This window comes from Heteronotia binoei, unplaced genomic scaffold, assembly GCF_032191835.1.
Source record: "Heteronotia binoei isolate CCM8104 ecotype False Entrance Well unplaced genomic scaffold, APGP_CSIRO_Hbin_v1 ptg000811l, whole genome shotgun sequence".
NCBI classification, from domain to species: domain Eukaryota; kingdom Metazoa; phylum Chordata; class Lepidosauria; order Squamata; family Gekkonidae; genus Heteronotia; species Heteronotia binoei.
Genome location: NW_026800103.1, coordinates 62003 through 86128, shown reverse-complemented (window position 1 = coordinate 86128; position 24126 = coordinate 62003). Strand labels below are relative to the sequence as shown.

General features: G+C 39.1%; 2 protein-coding genes across 8 annotated transcripts in view; one reads left to right on the top strand and one right to left on the bottom strand.

The window, feature by feature from the left end:
- The window catches only part of LOC132590815 (centromere protein U-like), a 16996-nt gene extending 9472 nt beyond the window's left edge, over positions 1 to 7524 (top strand). For all 5 annotated transcript variants that reach the window (XM_060263742.1, XM_060263745.1, XM_060263743.1 and 2 more), the window contains 4 exons: positions 3507 to 3554; positions 4939 to 5000; positions 5821 to 5977; positions 6824 to 7524. In XM_060263742.1, the coding sequence (XP_060119725.1) occupies positions 3507 to 3554; positions 4939 to 5000; positions 5821 to 5977; positions 6824 to 6943 (387 nt within the window). In that variant the 3' untranslated portion in view covers positions 6944 to 7524. The remainder of the gene's footprint in view (positions 1 to 3506; positions 3555 to 4938; positions 5001 to 5820; positions 5978 to 6823) is intronic.
- Positions 5974 to 24126, bottom strand: LOC132590814 (DNA-directed primase/polymerase protein-like). Of its 3 annotated transcripts, XM_060263739.1 has the most exons (13): positions 24032 to 24126; positions 22526 to 22710; positions 19465 to 19556; positions 18652 to 18793; positions 16288 to 16435; positions 12857 to 13147; positions 11851 to 12013; positions 11288 to 11385; positions 10719 to 10805; positions 10519 to 10627; positions 9881 to 9963; positions 9750 to 9796; positions 5974 to 8121 (listed from the first exon to the last, which is right to left on the bottom strand). In XM_060263739.1, the coding sequence occupies exons 1-13, from the start codon at positions 24048 to 24050 to the stop codon at positions 7819 to 7821; spliced, it is 1767 nt and encodes a 588-aa protein (XP_060119722.1). In that variant the 5' UTR covers positions 24051 to 24126; the 3' UTR covers positions 5974 to 7818. The 3 variants fall into 3 exon arrangements, with proteins under 3 accessions (XP_060119722.1, XP_060119723.1, XP_060119724.1); XM_060263740.1 differs by lacking the exon at positions 12857 to 13147; XM_060263741.1 differs by lacking the exons at positions 19465 to 19556; positions 24032 to 24126 and having other exon boundaries at positions 22526 to 22687.

Genomic DNA, 24126 nt, shown 5'->3' with positions numbered 1-24126 from the left:
TACAAAAAAGCCCTGATAAAAGGTAACACAAGAGTACCAGAGATATAAATTTTATAAAGATGATTTCAAATGCCAAATGGCAATAGCAGGACTTAGTTGGATTAGGTGTAATATTTAGAGGGATAGTAGGCGTGGAGATATCAGCATTGGCAGTGAAGACAAGAAACCTAGGTCTGAATTTGGTCCAGGAGGATTCCGTCCATGAGGATGCAAAGAATAAATGGAAATAAGTCTAAAGAAGCAAGCAGTGACGAAAGCTCATGTCCTGTTCCAAATTTTGTTAGTCATTAAGGTGCTACTGGATTCTTGCTCCCTTCCGCTAATAAAGATTGCAAGCTATACTTTTAGGTTCCATTCCTCATTTTTCATGTTAGAACTGGAAAAAAGGATCTCTCCAAGTAAAATAATGTGTTGATTTCAGACTGGGCAAAATTCACTCAGTGCTAGTGATGGTAATGAAACAGTTAAAAAAGCAAAGGGAGGGGGTTAATGTGAAGCGAGGCAGCTAGTGAGGTGGGAGGGGAGAGAGGGAGATGAGAACTGGAATATTATTATTTATTTATTATTTATTACATTTGATTTATATCCCGCCCTCTCCGCAAGCGGACTCAGGGCGGCTCACAGTATCTACACAATTAAACGAGTACAATATATAAAACCATAATTTAACATTTTCAGTTTAAAAAACATATTACAATTAAAATTATTAAAACCATTTTAAAGTGCTGAATCCCTACATTATAGCGGCATTAGAATTCCAAACAGTGATCACCGGTGTTCTGTGTGATGTCCGGTGGCAGCCATCTTCGTCAAGCATCGAAGGCCTGCTTGAACAACTCGGTCTTATATGGAACCATAAATGTATTTTAAAATATTTATTTATGATTTATATCCCGCCCTTCCCACCAAGGTGGCTCAGGGCGGCTTACAACAGATAAGTCAGACATAAAATATTAAGTTGGTATTTAAATATATAAACATTTAAAACATTCAAAATACTTAGTCATCTAGTTCCAGTCATTAAACAATGGAATCCAATTCAAGTGTTCTAACTCCTAATCTGAGTCTTTGAAAGAAAATAAAGTCCCAGATAAGCAGAGAAATCTAATCTTAAAAAACAAAACAAAAAAACCCACCGTCATTTCCTTTTAATTCCTTATCTCAGATGCATCTCTTTCCTGCCCCCCCCCTTCCTTCTTTAACACGCATTTGTGTGATCAGGTCTCAAAGTATACAGTAGAACAGGAAATCTTAAATCTAAATTGTGCTTATACCCCTTCCCTCCCTCTCTTTGAAGAAGTGTGCACTCACACAAAAAGTGAACTGCAATGCAGGAAACAGGAGAGAGCCAATTGCTTACAGGCCCAATAGGAGTTCTGCCGGGGCTGGTTCTGTCCCAGGTGTATGTTTGACATGCCTCATTAGACTATACTTTCATAATCTCAAGATAGTGTAGTTAGTTTCATTGTGCTCATTTACTGTTCTTTATTTTGAGATTAACAAATGTAGTTTTACACTTTCGTGTGTCTTGCATCTTGTAGTACTTTGAAAGAAAAGATATTATGGCTGAAAATAAAGGGAATGTAGAGATGCTTTTAGCAGTTAGAGAACAATAAGATTTTATATAAGGGCATTCCAGATTGGCTAGCCAAAGGGCTTGAGAGGAGTGAAATAATGAAATGAGCTGAAACAAACAGAAGGTACTTGCCAAAGAAAGAACCAAGTGTAATGTCTTAGTGATTATAAAAACACAAGAAGCAGAACCAGGTATGCAAAGCACAAATGCTTAGTAACTATAGAACATGTGTATTAGCCATTGTTAAAACGCAGAAGCAGAACTACTGTAGTAAAAGAAATGACACGAACAGGCCATGACAACAGTAGAGTTTAATAGCAATAGAAACTAATAAGTAGCAAGTACGCAGGCGTAATCAAGTAATGAATATTAACTGACACACCTTACTTCGGAGAAAGGTACATTTAAATGCACATGCAATGTATGTAACGGGAGGGGTACATATCAAGGAGGGCGTATGAAGTAGACGTCCAGGTAGGCTGTACATTCTGAGTACCTCAGCCTATGGGGAAAGGAAACTGCAAAAGTCTGGTCTGTTGTGGGAATGCAAAAGTCTTGTATTTCTGAAGTGCTGCTACTTAAGAGTTTTCATCCCAGCAGGTACAGAGTATGGTTTTTAAAGAGCATTTACAGAAAATTCCTGAAATGATCATATATTCTTCAAACACACTTGGTAAAGATTACACTTCCAAATAATTCATTTGTGATAATGAATTATTTTACACCCAATATACCACTTTGAGTGGAAGGCTATATACTTTTACATACCCAACCGAAGTTACAAAAAACTTCAGTATTCCCAGGTAATGTGCAATGATTCTCGATTGGTGATAATAGAAAAACAATTGGTCCTTCTATTCTTTGTAGGATGCTTACAATTGTTGAAACTTTCTAAGTTATGTAATGTGTATGACAGTAATTGAACAAAATGCCATCATTTTCCCTGGGTCCTGGTGAGGCCTGGCCTGGGATTTCAGGCCAGGCATCATGAATACAGATGTGCTTGCCAGAGCTTTGTTTGTATCGCTGTTGTGTCTGCAAGGAAGCTCCTGGGAGGCAGATGGATCTAGTGCCTAGAAGCAGAAGCAGAACTGCAGAATAAAGAGCCGGACCACTTTGGGTTCCCGTTGTGATTACCTCTTTTCCCCAGCTGACTACATTCTGCTTTTCAGTTAGTTGCCTTCTACTGCCTTATATAACCAGCCTCTAAGGCCAGTCTTCTACTGGAGAAAACAACCATCTGTTCTGATGCCAAGAACTGGGAGGGGGCAGCAGGCTGATATATGGCTGTAGAAAGGGAGACACTTCATCTTGGGAAAGCAAACAATATACTTTGGGTACTGGTTATAGGGATGGGCACCAAACAGGCCAGTTCGGGAGAATGTGCCTCCAACGAGCCCTCTCTGAACCTTCATGGAGATTTGTGAGGTTCAGGGAGGCACTGAAATACCTTTGTAGCCCACCTCTGGGTCAGGTCAGCCTGTCTGAGCTCTGAGGGCTTTTATAGGCCTTCAGAGCCCACTTCCAGGTGAAACCTTATAAGGCCTATAAAAGCTTTCAGAGCTCACTCTGGGAACTCAGTCAAGTCAGGCAGCCTGGCTAGACAGAGCTCCCAAGGCCATAAAGGCCTCTGGAGCTCAGGCCATCCCGAGCTGGAGGTGGGCTCCAAAGGCATTTCAATGCCTTTGGAGCTCACTCTGGATGGACAAACCAGTTTGCCTAATGGAGTTTTTTTGAGGTTCGGGGTTTTGGGGTTTATGAAAACCATGAACCTCCATTTTCTGGGTTCGTGTCCATTCCCGACTGTCATTTCCTAGGGGGCCCAACTGCTGGAAGGTATAAACTCACAGTCCAAAATCAGGAAACTCATATTAATAGATGAAGTGTGCTGAGATAGACTTTGAAGCTAATTGGTGTTTATTTTAAATAGAGCACAGCAACTGAGGAATTGAGGAAAACAAAGCTGAAAAGAATAAAGGTAAACAATTCTGTGGGTGTTCTTTAATTGTATAGAATGTGTATTAAGTTGTGACCCTTTTCTCATGTTGAGTGATCAAAAGCAGCTTACCAAAAAAAAGCAATGTAAACTAGGTACAAATTAAGTAAAGACAAAATACAGTGAGTAGTATTCCCCAGAGCTAGCCTGGTACAAAGATCTGCCTAAGATGGCCTCTCCTAGATGTTGTGACGGCAAATCAATAAGGAATATTAATAAAGGATCAATAAGGCATAAGAGTTAATAAGAGCTTGTTGCAGTATGACTAAATAACGCTAGTAGAGCTTGCACTAGTAAGGCAGGAAACAGAAGGAACAGGTGCAGAGCAAGAACTGTAGAGAAACGGAAAAGCAGAAGTAGAGGGTTGTGGTAAGGCTTGGTGCAGAAAGAAGGGATAAATATTTGAAGTAAATACTTGTGAGGAAGAGGGATGAAATCATACAGAAGATAATTGGTCAAGAGATTGTGTAAGGGGGTATAAAAGACCTGCGTGTCTTGATGACCATTGCCCAGACGCCCTTCCTGGTCTGGGTTCGCACGTGTGTATCAAATAAAAGCCTGGCTGTTTTCCTGAATCCGCCTCAAGCCTCGTTTGTCACAACACCGGTTGTAAGTATGACAAAGTAGGCTTATTTCCTGCTACAATGTCACTCAGGCCCAAAAAACTTCCATACAGTCCTGGAGCAAGTACAGAATTAAGGTCTACTCCCCAAATGGCAGCTCAGCTGTGCTAGTTTCCAGGGCCACAGGCTATGAGCCCCAAGGCAAAGTGGCTCATTCCTTTCCCCTTTAAATTCAGACTGTGGTTAGTCATGATCTCTTATTCCTTCTCTGCCTTCCCATATAATCAGTTATTGTCAGAGTTTTGAGACAATTGGAAACAATCTCTTTGCTATTTTTCTTTTAAAAATAAAATTCCAGGGACAAATGGCCATGATGAAATTTTTTACCTATGCAGTTCATATTGTAAAAAGTGTATTTATAATTGGAATGACAAATGAACGTATCTTCAGTTAATCTCCGTATCCTACTTCTGATGCATGGAAGATACAATGCATTGAGTTTGTTTAGAATCAGTTGGAATTTTGCCACTGACTTCCTTGGGAAGTTGGCGCACCCTACAGCTGAATATGAAGACGGTATAACAGAAAAGGTACTTTATTTACTATTGAATTCCATAACTTGGATAATGTTTCATAGAAAGCAAAACTCTACTGAAATACCTAATATGTAAGAAATGTGTCAATGTTAAACTTTAGTGTGCAGTGAATGCACTATATAATACAACACCACTGGGAAGCTAATTAAGCATTTCATCTTGTGTTTGGGTTACACATTTTAAAAAACATTTTCACTTATATTACAGATGGGTGGAAAGATAAATAAGAAAAGGCATCGTTTGATAGAAGTTAAAGAAGAGCTAATTAGGTATGTTTCACTTGTGTGACAATATTACACCAAATAACTTCTGAATGTTTAGCTCTGTTTACGCAATGAAAAGAAGACTTTATTACTTTTTATAATGGTCTGTGTCAATTAGTAGGGTTGGAAAACTCTGCCAGTGCCACCAATAGACAAGGTAGGAGTGGAAAATTCTTGTTCCAATTTGAATAAATCTTCCTTCAGAAGAAGGCAGAGCTAAAAAGTAGCTTATAGTATGCTGAAATTGATGAGTGACAGTTGAAGGGAGGAAAGTAGGATTAGAGAATACATGCTGAAGAGAATCTCCCATACAGCACTGGAAAGGAGAGGTAAAAATACCCCACTGTGTGTTGTACCATTCATGTTTAGAGTTCCAATTGATACATATATGAACATATATACATGACTGATTATATTCAGTAATATTTTGATTTGTATCATAACATTCTCTTTGGAATAAATTCTCTTTGTTATACGTTGACAAACTCTGGTTTAGGTAACTGTTCTCTCTTTTGTGGCTCTCTTGTAAGAAGTACTCCCAAGTAAGACAATAAGAAACTTCTTCAGTTTCTTATTTTTTAAAAAGCCTAATTAAATAGATCTACTTAAATGCCCTACTTTTTGTATTATTTAAGCAATCAAGAATTTTTTTTTGCACGGTGAAATTAGTCCACAGTAGCCTGCCCTCCTTTCATTGGATGAGAGTGTCAGGATATTGGGTCACTAACTTACACCTGTAGTGTAGGATGTCTTCCAGAATCAGTTCAAAGTACATTGCAAAAAATAATGAATCAAGGCATAATGTTCACATGCTTATGTTTTGCAGAACTGAACCACAGCTGAAGAAACTGCAAAGAGAAAGCACTGAACTAAAAAAGAAAATATCATCTCTCAGAAATGCAAGGCAGTTACTAAAAAATTTAAATGACCTAATACATGAATATGGCTGCAGCCAGAAGAAAGATCCACAAGGAAAAGTAGTAGTAAGTACATATTTAATGATCTGATACTAAACAAAAATGACATTTAATTTCAGCTAGTAATGAGTTTGCCGTTTGAGGTGAAAAATTTTTGAGTCTTAGCGTTTACTACCTCTGGCACATGCAGTTAAGGACATTATATAGGCACTGCATTGAAGGCAGAAACCAAGGTGATTGTGCTGAAGTTGTGCCCATTTGCTTGCGGCCGTGAAAAGAGCTGTAATGCTGGCCATCTCCAATCTACTGCAGCAAAAGTACAAAAGTGACAGTATGACAAGTATAGAAACACTGATTTCCCAGTTGGGTGTAGTGGTTAAGAGCACAGACTTGTATCTGGGAAAACCAGCTTTGATTCCCCTCCACATGCAGCTGCTGGATGACCTTGAGTTAGTCACAATTCTCTGAGTTGTTCTCTTAAGAGTAGTTACCAAAACAGCTCTCTCCACCCTGCCTACCTCACAGGGTGACTGTTGTGGGGAGAGGAAGGGAAAGGAGTATAAGCTGGTCTGAGACTCTGGGTGAAGGGCAGGGTATAAATCCAATCTCTTCTCATTTAAGTTAAGTTAAGATCCCCCCCAAAAGTCCTTTTAATGTGACATCTTCCATTTAAATACTTACAATTGTCTTGATATAAAGGTTTTCATTACAAATATGCTTCCAGACATGAACAACTTAACACAATTCTGATATTAACAATTTGCTCACATTGGATCCTGGGAGCCATGAACAAAAAACACTTGCAGATACTTCCTGTCTTAATGACAGAAATATGTAGCACAGAACTGATGTGAGGAAATTAGCTCACAAAGTGATGTCCTGCAGTAATATAACTTTCTCTTTTTTCTATAGTATGGAGTTCAGAGTCTTCCTGCCCTCTTGGTGGAATCACGAAGGATTTTAGGAGCTGAAAGTCACTTTCAAAATATAAACTCAAAATTACAACAAATGTTGGATTTGCAGAACAAGTAGAGAAAAAATGAAATACAAACAATAATGCAGAACTTTTAATAGGACAATTAGTCTTAAATGTTGAAACAGAGAAATAACTCAATAGACCTGCAGAGCACCAAAATGGCTTAGTATACAACTGCTTTGACTGCATATTGTATCAAGCACACAAGCTTGGCACAGATTGCTGCAGCTTTTTAATTTATGTGCAATGTGTGTATGATTTTGCTATTGGTGTATTTGTCATATTCTGATATCAGGTTTTTCAGCACATGAGCAGTAATCTTTTCCAAAATAATTCTTAAGAAGGTATAAATTATTGTCACTTGATTTGTTATATGCTTAGTGAAGGTAGGACAGACCAAACTCTGGGAAATTCTATTACTTCAGAAGCTTTTCTGATGAGCTTAGGAATGACAGAAGGCAAGTTGTATGCAGATACTTTTCTGTCTTCTCTCTAAGTATTAACTAGTAATCCAATAAAGCTAATTTTGATATTTTTGCGTAAAAATGCAGATTGTACTGATGTGTATAAGGAAGTGTTATTAGTGTGTTTCAGCTGAAATAATAAATACAATAAAAGATAATAGCTTTTCATTTGAGCCCTACTTATGAGAATTCATTTTACTGTCATCAAGAGTACAGGGATAGTGCAGGTTACATCAAACCAATATGTTCTTTTTTGGTCTGACAATGGTAATAGGGAGGAAGGAGAGGGAAACCCACCCTGAAATGAAGGAAATCTTTTTCTCTTCTATTAAGCAGTTAATGCTGCAGTCCCCATTCTGTGTCAGCAAAGTCCCTATTCTATGAATGATACAGGTATTTTGATCTAAATGAATTGTAAAATATGTGGTTACAGTGCCACGTCAACACCAAGTTAATTATTTGCCCACCTACACCTGAACGTCATCAACTTCATGTTTTCTTAAAGCATCTATTAGGAGTTCATCTGGTATCTCATCAATGACGCAGCTCTTCTGAGGATGTAAATCAGTAACAGCATCAGCTAGTTCCACATCTTCTGAAGCTTCCAAAAAACATATGTCATCAAGCTCATCATCCAGCCCAGCACTTGAAGTTCTTTGGTTTTGTCCTATATTTTCATATTTTGTTAATGGCAAACCTGTAGAATTATGAATGTTGGCCTTTTCTTCTATGTTCCCATTTCTGTCCATTATATATAAATAGTTTTCATCCTTAAAAAGAATTATTTCAGTTTGAAAACAGTTTATTATCAGTATGGAGATTTTTTAAAAGTATTAATATTAGGTTCTGAAATGGTTGTTTTCCATATAACAACCTATCCTCCCTTATAGAAACGGTTTCCCATATGAAATGTCCAGCTTGCAGTCATGTAAAATAATACACTGGCTTCCATAAAATTACAAATTCTACCTCTGTAATAAGTAGAGGACTCCACACATCAAGTAACTGCTGCCTGCCCATCATAGGGATGCTACAGAATCCCTGCTTTTAAATAAGGAATAGCTAAGCTTGCCTTTGGAAAACTTGCCTTTGGACTTAGTAGATCAAGTGTTTCTAAACAAACAAGGTCAGGTCACTCAGTCACAGTAATAATAATTTATATATTATAACATGAATATAACATCTAGTGATGACTTGGCATGTGAGAATGAGCCTTCAGAGAAATCATCCAGTGCTGACACACAGTAATTCTTAGAGGGTACAAATTTTGGGTTGAATCATCCACTGTTCAGAAATCAAAAGGCATAATTGTGTGGAAGAGGACACCAAGGGGAGCATTCTGGAGGCAGAAGGCAAGAAAATGGGCTTCCTCTGCCTACAGAACTGTTAAGCTGTATGTTAGCCTTCACCCACTGTTCTGATTCACATGTTATGCAGATGGTTTAAACATTTTTAACTCCTGAATCGTTTTAATCCTTATTAAACTTGGGATACTGCTCCATGTCATGAAGCGGCTCATACCAGATTCTGATGACCTGATCAACCGACCCAGATATAAATTGCTTCACAGTAGCTTCATTTTAGCATGCAGTGACTGGGGGGTCCATATACAACAAGTCAGAACCATGAAAACTGCGATTTAAGGGTGATTTAAACTTTTCTTAAAAGCTGCAGTAATGTTAGATAAGCAAAGATATTTTAGATCAAATCTTTGTGCTTTTTACATACTTGTTTCAAGACTATCAATATATATAATTCAGTAACTTATTATACCTAAAGCAAATATTATAAATCCCATGAGATTAAACTATTAAAAAAGCACATTTAGCCATTGACTATATGCAACTCAGGTCAGCTACTGTTAATTAATCCACTGCAGATTGTTTATTTACATCACAGATCCTAAACTATGGAACATCAGTCACAGGATCAGTCTGAATATATTCGTCCTCTGAGTACTAGCTGTTACCTAGCTAGGACAATACAAAAAGTTAAAGCATTGATTTCTCAGGAATGCATTTTCTGGCAAATGTACAGTTTAAGGAATTTAGGGGGAAAGGGAGGGGAAAAGAATGTATTATAAGTAGAATTTTAGCAGAAGATATTATATATACAAACAAATAACGTTTTAGGTGAAATGTCATTCACCTTCTCCCCTGCTTACACTATTCATAATGTATATCCCAATTATTTCCAGAGGAATTGATTCAAATGTAAATAGGTATATGATAAGTACGGCTTAACCTTCTGGAAAAATTTTAGCAAGGCTAATGCAGCATTAAGTGGGCGCAGAAACTGTTTGTCTTCCCCTTTATCTGTTCATTTTTCAGATACCATTTAATACAGACCAAGACTTTTACAGTATGTCTAAAGAATTGTTAAATGAGAAAAAACATACCTCTTTAAAAAGGAATGGGAGGCATATTGTAGATGGTAATGGAAAACCTATCACAAATGCAAGAGAATTTACATTTACTTACGTTATACAATAAATAAATATATTAGTATAGGTTATACAAAGGTACTTACATTCTGACTTGAAGTTTTCTGCTCTGCAAACAGGATCATGACATTTTTGATACCAGATCTCCCTTTTCAGATCTACTACAATCCTAGAAATACAGGTGAAAGTATTAGATTCAGTTTGTGGTAGTAGTCCTTGGGAAAGGTCATGGCTGCAAATAGTAGTAGTAATTGTACATTTTGGCCTAAATATTTGTCTTCAATATAAAAGAGAACTAAAAAATCAATCCTAATGCTTCTCTTCTACCTAAAATTGCCAAACAAGCGATAAATACCATCAGCAAACCCAGCTTCCTGTTGCAAAGAATCTATTCTTTGGATATGTTGGAGAAAGGTGGGGTTAATTCACTATAACATAGATTAGATATACAATTTCAGAAGATTTTAATGCATCTGTTGGCATTTTTTTGTGTTTGATACTGTACTTGGGAAGCACATGTCATTAGGTTACAATGTTGAACAGAGAATTACACTAACCAAAATATGGTTATAGGATATGCTGCATATATTAAATCATATCCTACTGGATCTATGCAAAACAAAGACATGTGATTCATGTCTTAAAGCCATTCTGCCAAAATGGTGGGGGGTTTTCTGAATTAGTAAAGTACTGACAAAATATTTTAAAGGATAATGCTACATACATTATATTGTTACTTCTGTGCGCTCTGCCAATATTTCTACACCAGCAATACTTGGAGATGTCATACACAAGAAGCTCTTCAAGAGAAAAATAATTCCATTGTCGTATCCCTGGAAAAAGAAACACCTGGTTTTCCAAGCAACTGTGCATGACATTTAACAAGCACTTCTTCCGTTGGACACACACAATAATATTTCTTACCTCCTTGAATGTTATCTTTATTGACTAAAGACACAACGAAGTTATCAATTTCTGGATAGGGCGAACTCTGGTATCCTCCAATGGGGACTATAAAAGAGGGATGCAAAGAGTACTAATAGTTAGGTCCTCTTTGCCTTATATAACAAATCATTTCTAAAATTACAGGAGCTTGTCTGAGATTATTCTATTGTAATCGTTATCAGACACATAATTATACTGCACAAGGATAACTGGTATACAAGCAATCCCTTTTATAAGTTGGTCCATTCTTCTTTCATTCTTTTCTTGTGAAAACGAAGTGAATATTTTGCTCTTCATCACCACTTATCAGTAACATAAAATCACAACTATCTTCCTCCCATGTGCAATATAGTCTTTACATCAGTTACCTGTCAGAAGCTTGTGTTGTTACTGTACAAAATGTTAAAATTGATTAGAGGCACCTGGCCACAAGCATATCTCTGTAGGGTCTGCAATCAAGTCATATGCTAAAATCTACATCCAAGTGCTGAAATTTTCAAGACCAGAAAGTTATTTTTAAAACAAATTTGTATTTAACATGTGATTACCTGTGCTGCTACTGGAAAGGCTGCCACCTAAACAAACAGACTCTGTTTTTGTCTTTTCTGGATTATCACAGGACAACATTTTTAAACAACTTGAAAATCTATCACAAGAAGAAACACAAAAGGGATGAGAAATAGGTATTTGCTGGATACAAATGTCTTTTCCCAGCCACTGTTCTTTGGTAATGTGCATATTTTCTTCCCACACTATAGCCACACTTAAAAATAACCCATTAATGTGACTTGCAAAGTTTCCTCTGAGTGTTTGAGAAGTGCATTATCAGGCAGAAAAAGGAGATTCTTAGTCTAACAAGCAGTACCACAGACCTGTATTAATTATAAGAGCGACAGGGCAACATGATTTTTTCTTCCTCTAACCCTGCCTGTCCATTATGGAGTGTATGTAAATTTGCCCCCAATACTTTCAGATTCTGAACACTCAGAAAAGAACAGATGTACATTTGAGACTCCATTGATATTTCAAGTGAAATAACACACACAGTAATAATGTAAATTAATTTTAGGAAAATAATTTTAGAATTTCAGCAGAGAAATGTAATTGTTACCTCACATTACACACCAAAGAGGAAAGGAAATACTGCTCTTCCATGGAAGTATTCTCTACAGATTCAGGAACAAACTTGTTATCTTTAGCAATGTCTAAAATGACACCTTTTCCTGCTTTTGATGATTTGTACAGTCGAAAGTTTCTGTTCTTTGTATAAACACCTACAAAAAAGTAATTATGTTGAATCTACAATTGTTTCTTAAAAAAACAATTTTAAATGGTCACAGTCAAGTCCAATTTAAAGTTTAAGTATCCTTAAGGCTGGTGATATCACTTAAATAACTTTAAATATGAAATGATATAAATTATAAATATGATAAAAAGATTAAAGTAGTATTTAGAGAATTTGTTTGCTGCTTATCCAGATCTACTGGAGGCACCTGACAACTAAAACAATAAAAACCAAACAAGCCAATAAAATGTATCTATAGGAAATAAGGCAATAAAAACATGCCAGGGCATAAAAGCAAACAAACAAGGCAGTCTATGACATTGATAAAACAATCACCAAGCTTACTGCAGTTAAGAGAGATAAAACCCTGAGTTTTGCCTGGGACCTAAAGGGCAATAAGGTAGGTGCCAGATAAACAGGGCCTCAACAAGAAGAGCTCTCCAAAGGTGAAGTGCTACCACTAAAAACACTGTCTTTAGTTGCTACCCATCCCTGAATGCAGGGGCACATTTCAGCACATTATCCAAAATCCTCTTTCACATAAGATGCTTGAGGAAAAGCGTCCCTTTCCACCCCCTTTTTATTATTTAAAATATTTATATCCCACCTTATTTCCATGGATTAAAGGCAGCCTGTGCAAACAAGCTTGCAGTATAAGCTTCTGAGAAGACCAAAAACATATCCAACTAAGACAGCAGCTTTACTCAGGAGTAAATCTATGTTATGAAATGGGGTTTCCCAGGAAAGTGACCAGGCCTGTTAAGCAAACAGTTTCTACATATTTGAAAATAGTATATTAACACACAGTGCATGACTAATTTTAAATATTTACCAAGATCCACAAATAGTTGCTTTTCTCCATGTTTTCCATTCACTATAAGAAAAGAAAGATCTGGATTTTCTGTCTGTTGAGATATCTCTTTCTCCTGTGTTCTGTGTGAATTCAGCTGCCAGCTCTGTGATAAGCCCTTGGTTACCGTCTGGTTTTCAAGACAACTAGGCAAATAACCAACTGCTTCATAACTCTGAGAGACATTAGAGACCACCTCTTCCTCTGGAACCAAAGGATCTTTATTCTTAGTTAAAAGAACAGCAGGTTGAAAACTTGCCCTTAAAAAATTACCTTAAAATAACAAAAATTGAGAACATCGTTTAAAAAAAACTCTTTCAGATTTCAGAAACAATTTTGCTTGACGGGAATAAATCTAGTTAAGTCTAGAAACAAAACCAGAATGTACATAGAGTACAAATTTCTATAGTTAATAAAGCGACCATGAAGAACAGAAGGTAAAGCCTTGTACATATAAATTGTGCAAAACTGGAAACATTGAACCAGTGTATCCAATTTCCCGAATTTAGTGCTGCCTCAGCATGCCTTCAAGTTTCATGAAAACCCTTTCCCCCCACTATTACATGTGCTCCATATTATATGACTTCAGTCAAATAAGGCTGTTTCACCCTCTAAAGGCACCCAATCACTTTTGTATACAGCTAATCCAGCTAGAATGATCACGGGCATTTTAATATTTACTTAGTTCATTTATATCCTGTTTTTCTACTCAGTAAGAGTCCTGTGGCACAGTGTTAAAGCTGCAGTCCTAAGCTCTGCTCACGACCTGAGTTCGATCCCCGGCGGTAGCTGGGTTTTCAGGTAGCCGGCTCGAGGTTGACTCAGCCTTCCATCCTTCCGAGGTCGATAAAATGAGTACCCAGCTTGCTGGGGGGAAAGTGTAGATGACTGGGGAAGGCAATGGCAAACCACCTCGTAAAAAGTCTGCCGTGAAAACGTCACCCCAGTCGGAAACAACTGGTGCTTGCACAGGGGACCTTTCCTTTCTACTCAGTGGGGACCTTTCTCTACTTTATCCTCACAACAGCCCCGTAAGTTTTTTTGGCTGATAGTCAGTGACTTGCCAAGCAAGCTTCCATGGCAGAGTAGGGACTTGGATGTTGATCTCAAAGGTGGGGCCTGGTGGGAATCCTCAGGCCAAAGGCCCAGGAGGCCAGGGGAATTCACCCAGCCAGAAACCTTCACCTCTGGGGAAGTTTCCATGGCAGAGTAGGGACTCGAACCTGGGCATCACAAGCCAGCTTCCATGGCAGAGTAGGGACTTGAACCTGGGATCCCTAATCATTGTACCATGCTCAAAGTGTATACATTCTATGTTTACATTAACCCTTCTACATGCTGTGGTGCAACAAAATCTGGGGTCTACTTGTATAGGTTATTTGAAAACCAGAGCCCAGTCACTCTATTCATTTAATTCAAGCAGGAAACTGGGGGTGGGGGGGTGAGGATCCTACCTTCACAGGTTATTCTGTTAGCTTGGTAGGCTATAGTAGTCAGACTTTGGGGTGTCTACATCAGTACAGAGTGGTAAAGCTGCAATACTGCAGTCCAAACTCTCTGCTCATAACCTGAGTTCGATCCTGGCAGAAGTTGGGTTAAGGTATCCGGTGTAAGGTTGACTCAGCCTTCCATCCTTCCGAGGTTGAGTACCCAGCTTGCTGGGGGGAAGTGTAGATGATTAGGGAAGGCAATGGCAAACCACCCCGTAAAAAGTCTGCCATGAAAACGTCATGATGCGACGTCACCCCAGAGTCGGAAACAACTGGTGCTTGCACAGGGGACTATCTTTACCCTTTTTTACATCAGCAATATCCACCTCCCCATGGAGACTTCCTGCTGGCCAAGAAAACCTTGAAGCTCTGAGTACTTTAGATAAAGAGAAATGGTTTCAGAGAGGGGCAGTTAGCTTAACCCCCACAAAGTCCCCTTTTCTTGTTGTTCCTTCTCTTAGATTGGCTCATGTGCCTTTTCTACAGTTAATTCTAGAGACAGGCACAAACTGAACCCTTTTTTTATTATTTATTCATTCATTCATTCATTCTTTCTATAACTTATATCCCGCCCTTCCCATAAAATGGCTCAGGGCGGCTCACAGCAAATGATAAACAATAAAACAAAGTGCAGAATTATTACATTTAAAAAGTCAAAGCATTTAAAAATCTAAAAACCTTAAAATCTTAACATTAAACTATACAGTATATTTCACTGAAATCTGATAAGCTACCTTTATCTAGTCAGGCGTAGGCTAACCGGAAGAGGGTTGTCTTACAGGCCCTGCGGAACTGAGTAAGATCCCGCAGGGCCCTCACCTCTTCCGGCAGCTGGTTGCACCATGTGGGGGCTATTGTAGAGAAGGCCCTGTCTCTGGTTGTCTTGAGACGGACTTCCTTAGGCCCGGGGATGGTGAGAAGGTTTTGAGTCCCAGACCTCAGTACCCTCTGGGGAACATGTGGGGAGAGACGGTCCCTCAGGTAGGCAGATCCCAGGCCATATAGGGCTTTAAAGGTAATAACCAGCACCTTGTACCGGACTCGGTATGTTATTGGAAGCCAGTGCAGGGCCCGAAGACCCGGCCGAATGTGCCCCCACCTTGGGAGGCCCAATAACAGCCGGGCCGCGGCATTCTGCACCAGCTGCAGTTTCCGGGTCCGGCACAAGGGCAGCCCCATGTAGAGGGCATTGCAATAATCCAACCTCGAGGTGACCGTAGCATGGATCACTGTTGCTAGATTGTCGCAGTCCAGGAAGGGGGCCAACTGCCTTGCCCGTCTAAGATGAAAAAACGTGGACTTGGCAGTGGTTGCTATCTGAGCCTCCATCTTTAGGGACGGCTCCAATAGCACCCCCAGGCTCTTGACCCTGTCCGCCGCCATCAGCAGCGCACCGTCAAAAGCCGGCAGGGGGATTTCCCCCCCCCCGGTCCACGACAGCCCAAACAAAGGACCTCTGTCTTCGCAGGATTCAGTCTCAGTCCACTTTTATGGTTTGCAAACAAAAGTAGGTGAAGGGTCTATCGTCAGAAACTTCCACAGACCTTCAAAGCAATTCATGGATGGTGCAGAAAACGAGTTTAAAGGAACTGAATTTAGGCAGCACCAGTTTATAGGTTTAGGTTATAGGCATTACTATAAAAGATGCAAACTGCATCATGAAATGTCAAATTCTAACACTGAGTTTAGGTGCTGCAGTAAATAAGCACTATTTGTAATAAAAAATGAATTCCTATAATAAATTGATGGTTGTGGGATTCGGATGTTTTGGGCCCCCATTATTTATTATTATTAGTATTATTTTAAAAATCTGAACATCAACATTTAAAAGCAAACATGACATAGAATGTTTACAGTACATACAGTAACAGACTCGTAGGGATCACATTTGTTTTGAATGCTTTTGAAATAAACGCCACTTACCTATATCAATATTATTTTTAAAAACAGAGTTGTGGAGTTGAAATATTAAGTGGCGACTAAACTTTTCTTCAGTGCTAGAATCCAAATTCAAAACATCTTCAGCTGAACATTTCACTCCATAGTGTTGTTCTAATTTTTTACAAATGAACTAAAAAAATAGAAAGTAGTATTTATTCTGACAACTTTGCCCTTATTTTCTTTGGGGCAGATTGATTTTTGTATATACAAGAATTGAAGTGACTTTAAAAAAGAATAAAGATAAGGAAGGCTGAAAAGCCAAACATACATCCACATGAGAACAAAGTAAGAGTCAAGTGCACCTTTAAGACCAACAAAGTTTTATTCAACATCCCCATGTTGAGTGTATTATGCAGAAGCAAGTCCCCATTTTTCAGTAGCAGCTCCTTTCATATGAAGGCTACACAGAGAGTTTGGCTGTTTTCCTTCCCAGCAACAGCTCCTTAAGCTTCACTGAAAATGGCTCCAGAGGCTCCCTCACTATTCGGTGTGGGTTTAGAAGTGGTTCAGGAGACTGTCACTGAAAGGGGGATGCCTTAAAACAGGGATGTCAAGCTTATGGCCCATGGGACACAACTGGCCCATTCAGGGCTTTAATCAGGCCCATGGCTCTTTTCTTCCACCCTTCCTGTCCTCACCCTTTGAAGCTCCAAAGTTTCTACCTCCTTCTGCCTTGTCTGTAAGCTTCAGCTGGAAGATCTTCTGGGCTTCCAAAACTGCAAAGAAAATTCAGAATGGATTCTCCATTAAGGCCTCTGCGCCCAGATAGACTACTCTGGGACTGTTTCTAGCAATAGAAACAGTGCTCTGGGACTGGAATGACGGCCCCCAGAGTAGAATGATGGTCACCAGCAACAATCTGTGTTCTGGGACTGGAATGACAAGGTGCAGAGTAGAATGACAGCCCCTGGGAGAAGCAGCAACATTCTGGGAATGGAATTCCACTCTGGGGGCCCTCATTCCAATCCCAGAATGCTTGTGCTACTCCCAGGGGCTGTCATTTCACTCTGGGGGCTGTCATTCCAGCCTCAGAGTAATATCTGGGCCCAGAGACCCTAATGGAAAATCCATTCCGCGTTTTCCTTGCAACTGTCTGTGCTGCAATATATTTCAACAGAGTGAAGCTCAAGTAGTTTCACTTTCCAGCATTTGTTTGACCAGTTGAATCTGTTGCTTACTAGAGATATCTCCTTACAAATAAAGGGGTTGATGCTTTGAGCCAGCTTGTCTCAGCTGAATGAACCTGAGAACTGGTGTCTAGTGAGTACTCTAACCTGGGAACTACAGCAAGAGATATTATGCTGAAGAGCCATTGTCAATCTGAGAATACCTGGGGGAGGGGAGGGAGAGAAGAGAAGCTTGCAATGCCCAGCCATTTCATGTTTTCATAGACTCAGAGCATTTTATATTTTTAGTTTCTGCTGTGATCCTTGTATTTTTTCCTTGATATTTTTTTTAAAAATGCATTGCCAAATTCCACTATCCCCCACCTTTCCATTTTAAACAAACGATTGCAAGACTTAAGCATGTTCATATTATATGTGTGTGTGTGTTTAACTGTATCCTTTCTAAAGTTTATATCTCCACTACCTGGCATTACATTTTATGACATGCATGGCCCAGACCCACAAAGTCCCATTTATGTCAGATCCGTCCCTGATAACAAAAAAGTTCAACACCCCTGCCCTAAAACTCCCGTGCATGCACAGTAGATGGTATACCCTTGTTTAGATCTTGGTCAATACATTTAAGATGGAATGACAGTGAAAAGTTAATTGTAATGATTTCTTTTTGCATCAAATCAAATGTTTCAACTCTCAGTTTAGCTTCCCTGCATTCTCCTGTTCAGCAATAAATATCATTTCTGCCACCAAATTGGAATGGAGGACAGAGCATGCAGGTCCAAGGTTCATTCACATTATGCCAAAGCCGCACTTTCAACCAGGCTTGTGACACTATGGTCTCACAGGCATTTGCAGTTTCCCCAGTCAGATTCAACTTTGATGTCCTCTGCTAAACTATGTATTCATGCTTGAAAATTAAGTATCCCATTGTGATAAAATTGATTGTATATCAGAATTCTGATGCAAATTTATATTATGAAAGTCAAATCTTTGCTCAAATTATAAGGGTTTATAGGTGTAACACTGCTTCATAGCACATCGACTGAGAAATTAATGCTGAGTTCTGCCTAATCTCTGTAGGTCATACTTAAAACTTCCCTGAAGTGACTGAAACTTCCATAGAGAAGTCACCTTTGTCAGTGTATTCATCGTCATAGTTACAGGATTTTTTCCACTAATGTTTAACTTAAATCCACCTTCTTAATTTTTCTTACAATATTACCTCTATCAAGACTGCAACCATCTGCTGTCCATCAGCTCCTGGATTCGTTGGTATGTAAAATTCCAAATCAAAGTACAATTTGCAAACAGCATTTTCTGGAATAACTTCATAGCAATGCATGAGATTTGTTTCATAATGTTTGCTAGATTAAACAAGAATCATCATATGTATTTGTGGAAATTATAAACATTACTGAACAAAAGTATATATTCAGATTTCTCTTTAATAAAACTGCAATAAAAGTTAAAACTTGCAGAGCCAGCAAAAAAGTGGCGAGGAGGGGTCATTAAAACCATTCTGCCAGCACAATGTCATAAAAAATAAGGTTCTATGATGTTATGCCAAAGTGGCAGGCACTGTAGCTAGCAAAATGTTGGGACTGCAGCCAAAAATCTGGAAAAGGTATATCTCTGCACATTTTTCTGAGACTTTCAGAGACCCACACAAAATCCCCCAGCTATTATTTAAATTCTTCCATGATCAAGAAGCTTTTGATGATTTCACACAATAGTTTTTAAAGAGAACTGGAGGTGGGAGGAAGCACAGTGGAAATAGAATGCAAGTTTGGCTGCATCTCTTGCACCAGATCCCAAACTATTGGAGTTTTAACAGCTCACAGGTAATTCATGTTCTGGTTGCTACTCTGAATTTTAATCGATTGGCTAAAGTAAGCTGAATTACAAAAGCTGTCATTATTGATCATCCTAAACCAAACAAACTTATTTGAAAGTCATTTTAGTGTTCCACTGAACACAAAACACACATGGATTTGATTTGAACCAGACAAATAGTTTTTTGTTTTCAGATACTTACTTGTAATAAAACCAAAGTTCTGTGTAAGTTGTCACAAGGTAAAACCTCTGCTTGTTTTCAGCATTCTTTTCCAATGCAAATACATGGACATCCTTTTAAATAATAACAATGATAAGTTAGGTCTCCTTTACCCATACAACTAAATAAGACACCTAAAAGCCAAACCGATTTCGCACTCACCTTACACCGCTGTCATGTTCGTCTTCTCAGTGCGGTGTCCTTTAGATTTCCCACTATCTGTTCCAGGGCTGCAGCAAACATTGCAGTTTTCACATGACAAATGAAAACTGGTTTTTAACAGTTTCTGTTTGCCATGTGAAAACCATGATGTTTGCTGCAGCCCCAGAGCAGATAGTGGGAAATCCAAAGGATGCCGTGCTGAGAAAAGGACCGTGACAGTGGCGTAAGGTGAGTGCGAAAAGTGTCCCAGTTAAGTTTGATTCCTTTGCTATACTTGGCTTCCAATGCATCCTCGCATGCACTACAGATAACGCAAAAACAGGAAGGCTAATGTAGTGGGTTTTCTGTGTGCAAACCAAGGACTTTGGCCAAAGGTTTTTCCACTGCCATTGCTCATCACTAACTGGAGGTTCAGTCTACATACCAGGGTTCATAACCAGCACTTTGTTTAGTGGATCTTTAAAGTACATTTCACTAAATGAACTCAAGTTCTCATGTGTAGTGGGAGGGAGTCCAAGTGCACTTCTAAAAAGCCCCCCAACTCTTTCTTTATACTTATTTACATTATTTAAGAAGTACTGCATTTATGTGCCTTGACCTGGATATCCCAGGCTAGCCCAATCTCATCAGGTCTCAGAAGCGAAGCCCTGGTCAGTATTTGGAATGGAGAATACAAGGATTGCCAGAGTCATTATACGGAGGCAGCCAATGGCAAACCACCTCAAAATGCCTCGTTTTGAAAACCCCACAAGATCGATTTAAGTCAGCTGTGACTATATATATACACACACACACACACACCGTATATACACATACATACACACGTTGGTTTTTATACCCTTGAATTTTAATCTCTTGTAATTTCATTTGACTTTATTGGTCATACACCTTCCTTTGCTTTTTTATTTTATTTTTCTCTACATATCTTATATCTACTTTTACCTCCAACAGTCCTCTATTCCCACAACTTCTGCTTTACTGTTCACAAGTCTTAATTGCAAACTGAGAGTCAGTTTGGTGTGGTGGTTAAGTGTGCAGACTCTTATCTGGGAGAAACAGGTTTGATTCCCCCCTCCTCCAATTGCAGCTGCTGGAATGGCCTTGGGTCAGCCATAGCCCTCACAGAGGTTGTCCTTGAAAATGGCAGTTTCTGGAAGAGCTCTTTCAGCCCCACCCACCTCACAGGGTGTCTGTTGTGGGGGGGGAGGGGAGGGGAGGGGAGGGGAGGTAAAGGAGATTGTGACCGCTCTGTTACTCTGAGATTCGGAGTGGAAGGCAGGATATAAATCCAGTATCATCATCTTCTAATCGAAATTTGCAAAAATAGTACTAGGTACTTTTCTAAAATTTGCTCTACAGGAAAGAGACTGCATGTTAAAGCTAGTTATCACAGTAGAGGGCTACTCTTAAACCCTATTTTATGATAAACTAGCTTTCCACATGTAGAAAAAGTTTGTGGGGTGGGAAGTTATACATAAGTATTGAAATATACAGTCCTTCAACTGCTGTTTAAAGCAGAACAATTCAAATGATTTTTGTTTGAGTTTGTCATTAATCATAAACACAGACAAATTTTAAAGTAAATAATAAATTAAAAATATGCTTCTTATGAAAGTTTCTAGGTGCTATCATTGACCTAAGCTTGCAATTCCTCAATAAAGTAGATTTTCACAAAAGAGAAGCACCCTAATAAACGTGATGGCTTGGAGTAGGACGTAGGAATGGGTATAATCTAGTTTGTGACAAATTTTGGCCAGTTTGTGGTTTGGGAAAGAAAGTTCATGGCAAGGTAACCAGCATGAACTTTCAACAAACTTTTCAGCAGTTTGTGAATGGACACACTTCCAGACAGACTGTCTCTGCTCAAACAAAACATTTACCAAACTTCCAAGCAACAGGGGTGGCGGAATTCTCTGGCCTTCAAAACACCAGTAGGGGCCCTCCAAAGCTTAACAGGCACTGCTGGCTGGCAGTTCCCATTCTGCTCTATGAGATCATAATGCTCTGTACCCGCTCCTCTGATAGGTGTTGGCAGTGAGACGGAGAGGCAGGGAACTTTTTAAAAGCAGAGCACATTCCCTTATTCCTTATTGTGAACATCTCTCCCCTGGTGGGGTTTGGGTTTTAGGTGGACTTGGTGCTCCGAGCCACCCCATCTCTCTGCTCATGCCAAGCAGAGGGGCTTAGCTACTGGGTGCCTCAGCTGAGGACCACATTTTATACCTTCCCACCCTTCCTGATTATGAACACCTCTCCCCTGGGGGGTTTGGGTGTTAGGTAGAATCAAGGCTCTGAGCCATCACGCTGAGCAGAGGGGCTCAGTCTGATAGCGGAAACAGAGTCCTGCAGCCCTCCTTTCCATTTTCAGCAGACCACAGTGAATATATTATAATCTCTCAAATGTTCTTCTCTGTCTTTGTAGGTGGGCAGAGGACCCCTTCATTTTGAAGGTGAGATTTGACAGGAACTTTGATGCACTTGATTGCTTGGAACTCACTGCCTTTGGAAGTCCACCTTAAAACATATTCGTCACATAATTTAAGTGTGACTACTTTGGATAGCCTGAGCTTGCTTTGCTGCTTTTTTCAAATTTTTTACTCCTCCAACTATATATCTTCTTGCTGTTTTTACTTCTTGTATTGTTTTATTTGATTTTGCTGTATAACATTTTGCAGTCTGAATAGAACTACATTTCTTAAATACATTGTAATAACTATTTATTGGAATTTCTAGCCTGACTTTCCCTGCACAGCTCAGAGTCAGTTACAACAGTAAGTCTATACAACTAATGACGGTTTACATTATCAAAACAGTATAAGGAAAAATTAAACATAAAATACCCTATGGGCAAAGCTTTACCACTAATTATTTGGTATCATACCTCTTTACAATTCTTGGCAAAGTTAAATGCTTGGATTTGACGATGAAACAGCTTCCAAACAGAGGATGGTTGCCAAGGTTTGGACAACAGTGGTCTGTAAGGTGAGCATAGTGGCTTTTTTTGATACTGAGATGCTAGCTCTTCAATGTCTTTCATTCTTTCTTCCCACTTTCTCTTTGTTTGTCCTAAAGCAATCAACGTATCAACATTTTGAGCTGTCCAAATCAAGAGGATTTTTTGGTATTTCATCAAATTTCCATTTATAAATAACAAGTAGAGCTCATGAAAATTCAAACAAGTGTTGCAGGATGCAGCTTAGGAAATAGATAAGGAATTGATTCTCTCCTTGACTAAAGAGGTAGATAAAGTTGTGACTGGTTGCTTATTGGCTTGCTCCAATCTTTTAAAGCCATAGGCAAATTCTCGCATTGGAACTGGGTGAACAAGAAGGTGAAGAACCAAGCACTTTCAGGACTACCTGCCTGCATCAATCAGTAGAGAGGAGTACTTCTCATTCTGACACTGGCATCCTGCGTTCTGATGGAACTTGAGCAGATGGTGGTTGTACATGCGAGAAACGGGTGCCATGTCAGAGGTATTCTACAGAGGACATACACCATAGGGCCACCCCATGTTTTCTGGGTAATGATATCTGAATATAAAACACTTACCTTGAGAAAGGTACATGTATAACTGTTTTTCCCTTTAAAATGCACATAAATAACAGTTGTCACTCATGAAAGAAAAAGTCATAACTGTATACATGGATGTGTTCTTCAAAATTAGTGCTGCATTTGGCACTTCTCATTCTCAGCATTAATTTACTGAAATGACATGCTTTAATATTAGGCTACTTCATCCTTCATAGCACAGTACCTATCACCAAATCAGTGCTAAATGCACCATCAGCACATCATCATAATATAATGGCATCACTACAAGAGCTGCAGACAAATATACTGGCCTAAGTATTCAGAAGCAAAGCATTTTCTTCCAAAGCATCCATTAACCCAGTATCTAAATTCTCAACAAATCATCCCTGCTTAGGTTTGAGAAACATCTATCTAATTCTGATCCTTGCCCCCATACAGATAAAAAAACACAGGGGATGAGGCCAAGTACAGACCTGGAGGAGCCTCCAGGGTTGCAGAAAAATATTTTTTAAAAAATTTAAATAAATGTTTTAGTGAAAAGACTAAAATTTCATGACATTATGTCACAAGGCTTTGCTGCTATTTTGAGGGAACTGAACAGGGGAGAAGGGATGGAAACTGCTACCTCCACATGAGCCAGGCAGGCAGCCCTACAGGTGGACAGAAAGAAGCAGGAACTGCTGCCGAGCACAGGTAGAGGTGGGGTATGGGATCCCCATCTATGAGTCTCATATGTCTACCACCTGTAGAAACATATTTTCCTTACAACAATCTGTATCTGCTGGGATTTTTTTCCAGTACTGTTTAATCAGTAACTCTGTGTTTGCTGTAAACATTTATAAAGTGAACTTACTGGTGCTCATGAAAGGCATTTGACAGAGAAGTAATCATTAACGCTGAATCATTAGACTCCTAATTAGATAGAGCAGACATGGAGGGGGGAAATAT

Coding starts and splice junctions, on each gene's coding strand:
- LOC132590814 (XM_060263739.1), bottom strand. Junction 12,014..12,856: donor GCAACTATTTGTGGATCTTG/GTAAATATTTAA, acceptor ACTTTTTTGTAG/GTGTTTATACAAAGAACAGA. Junction 9,797..9,880: donor AGAAAACTTCAAGTCAGAAT/GTAAGTACCTTT, acceptor CATTTGTGATAG/GTTTTCCATTACCATCTACA.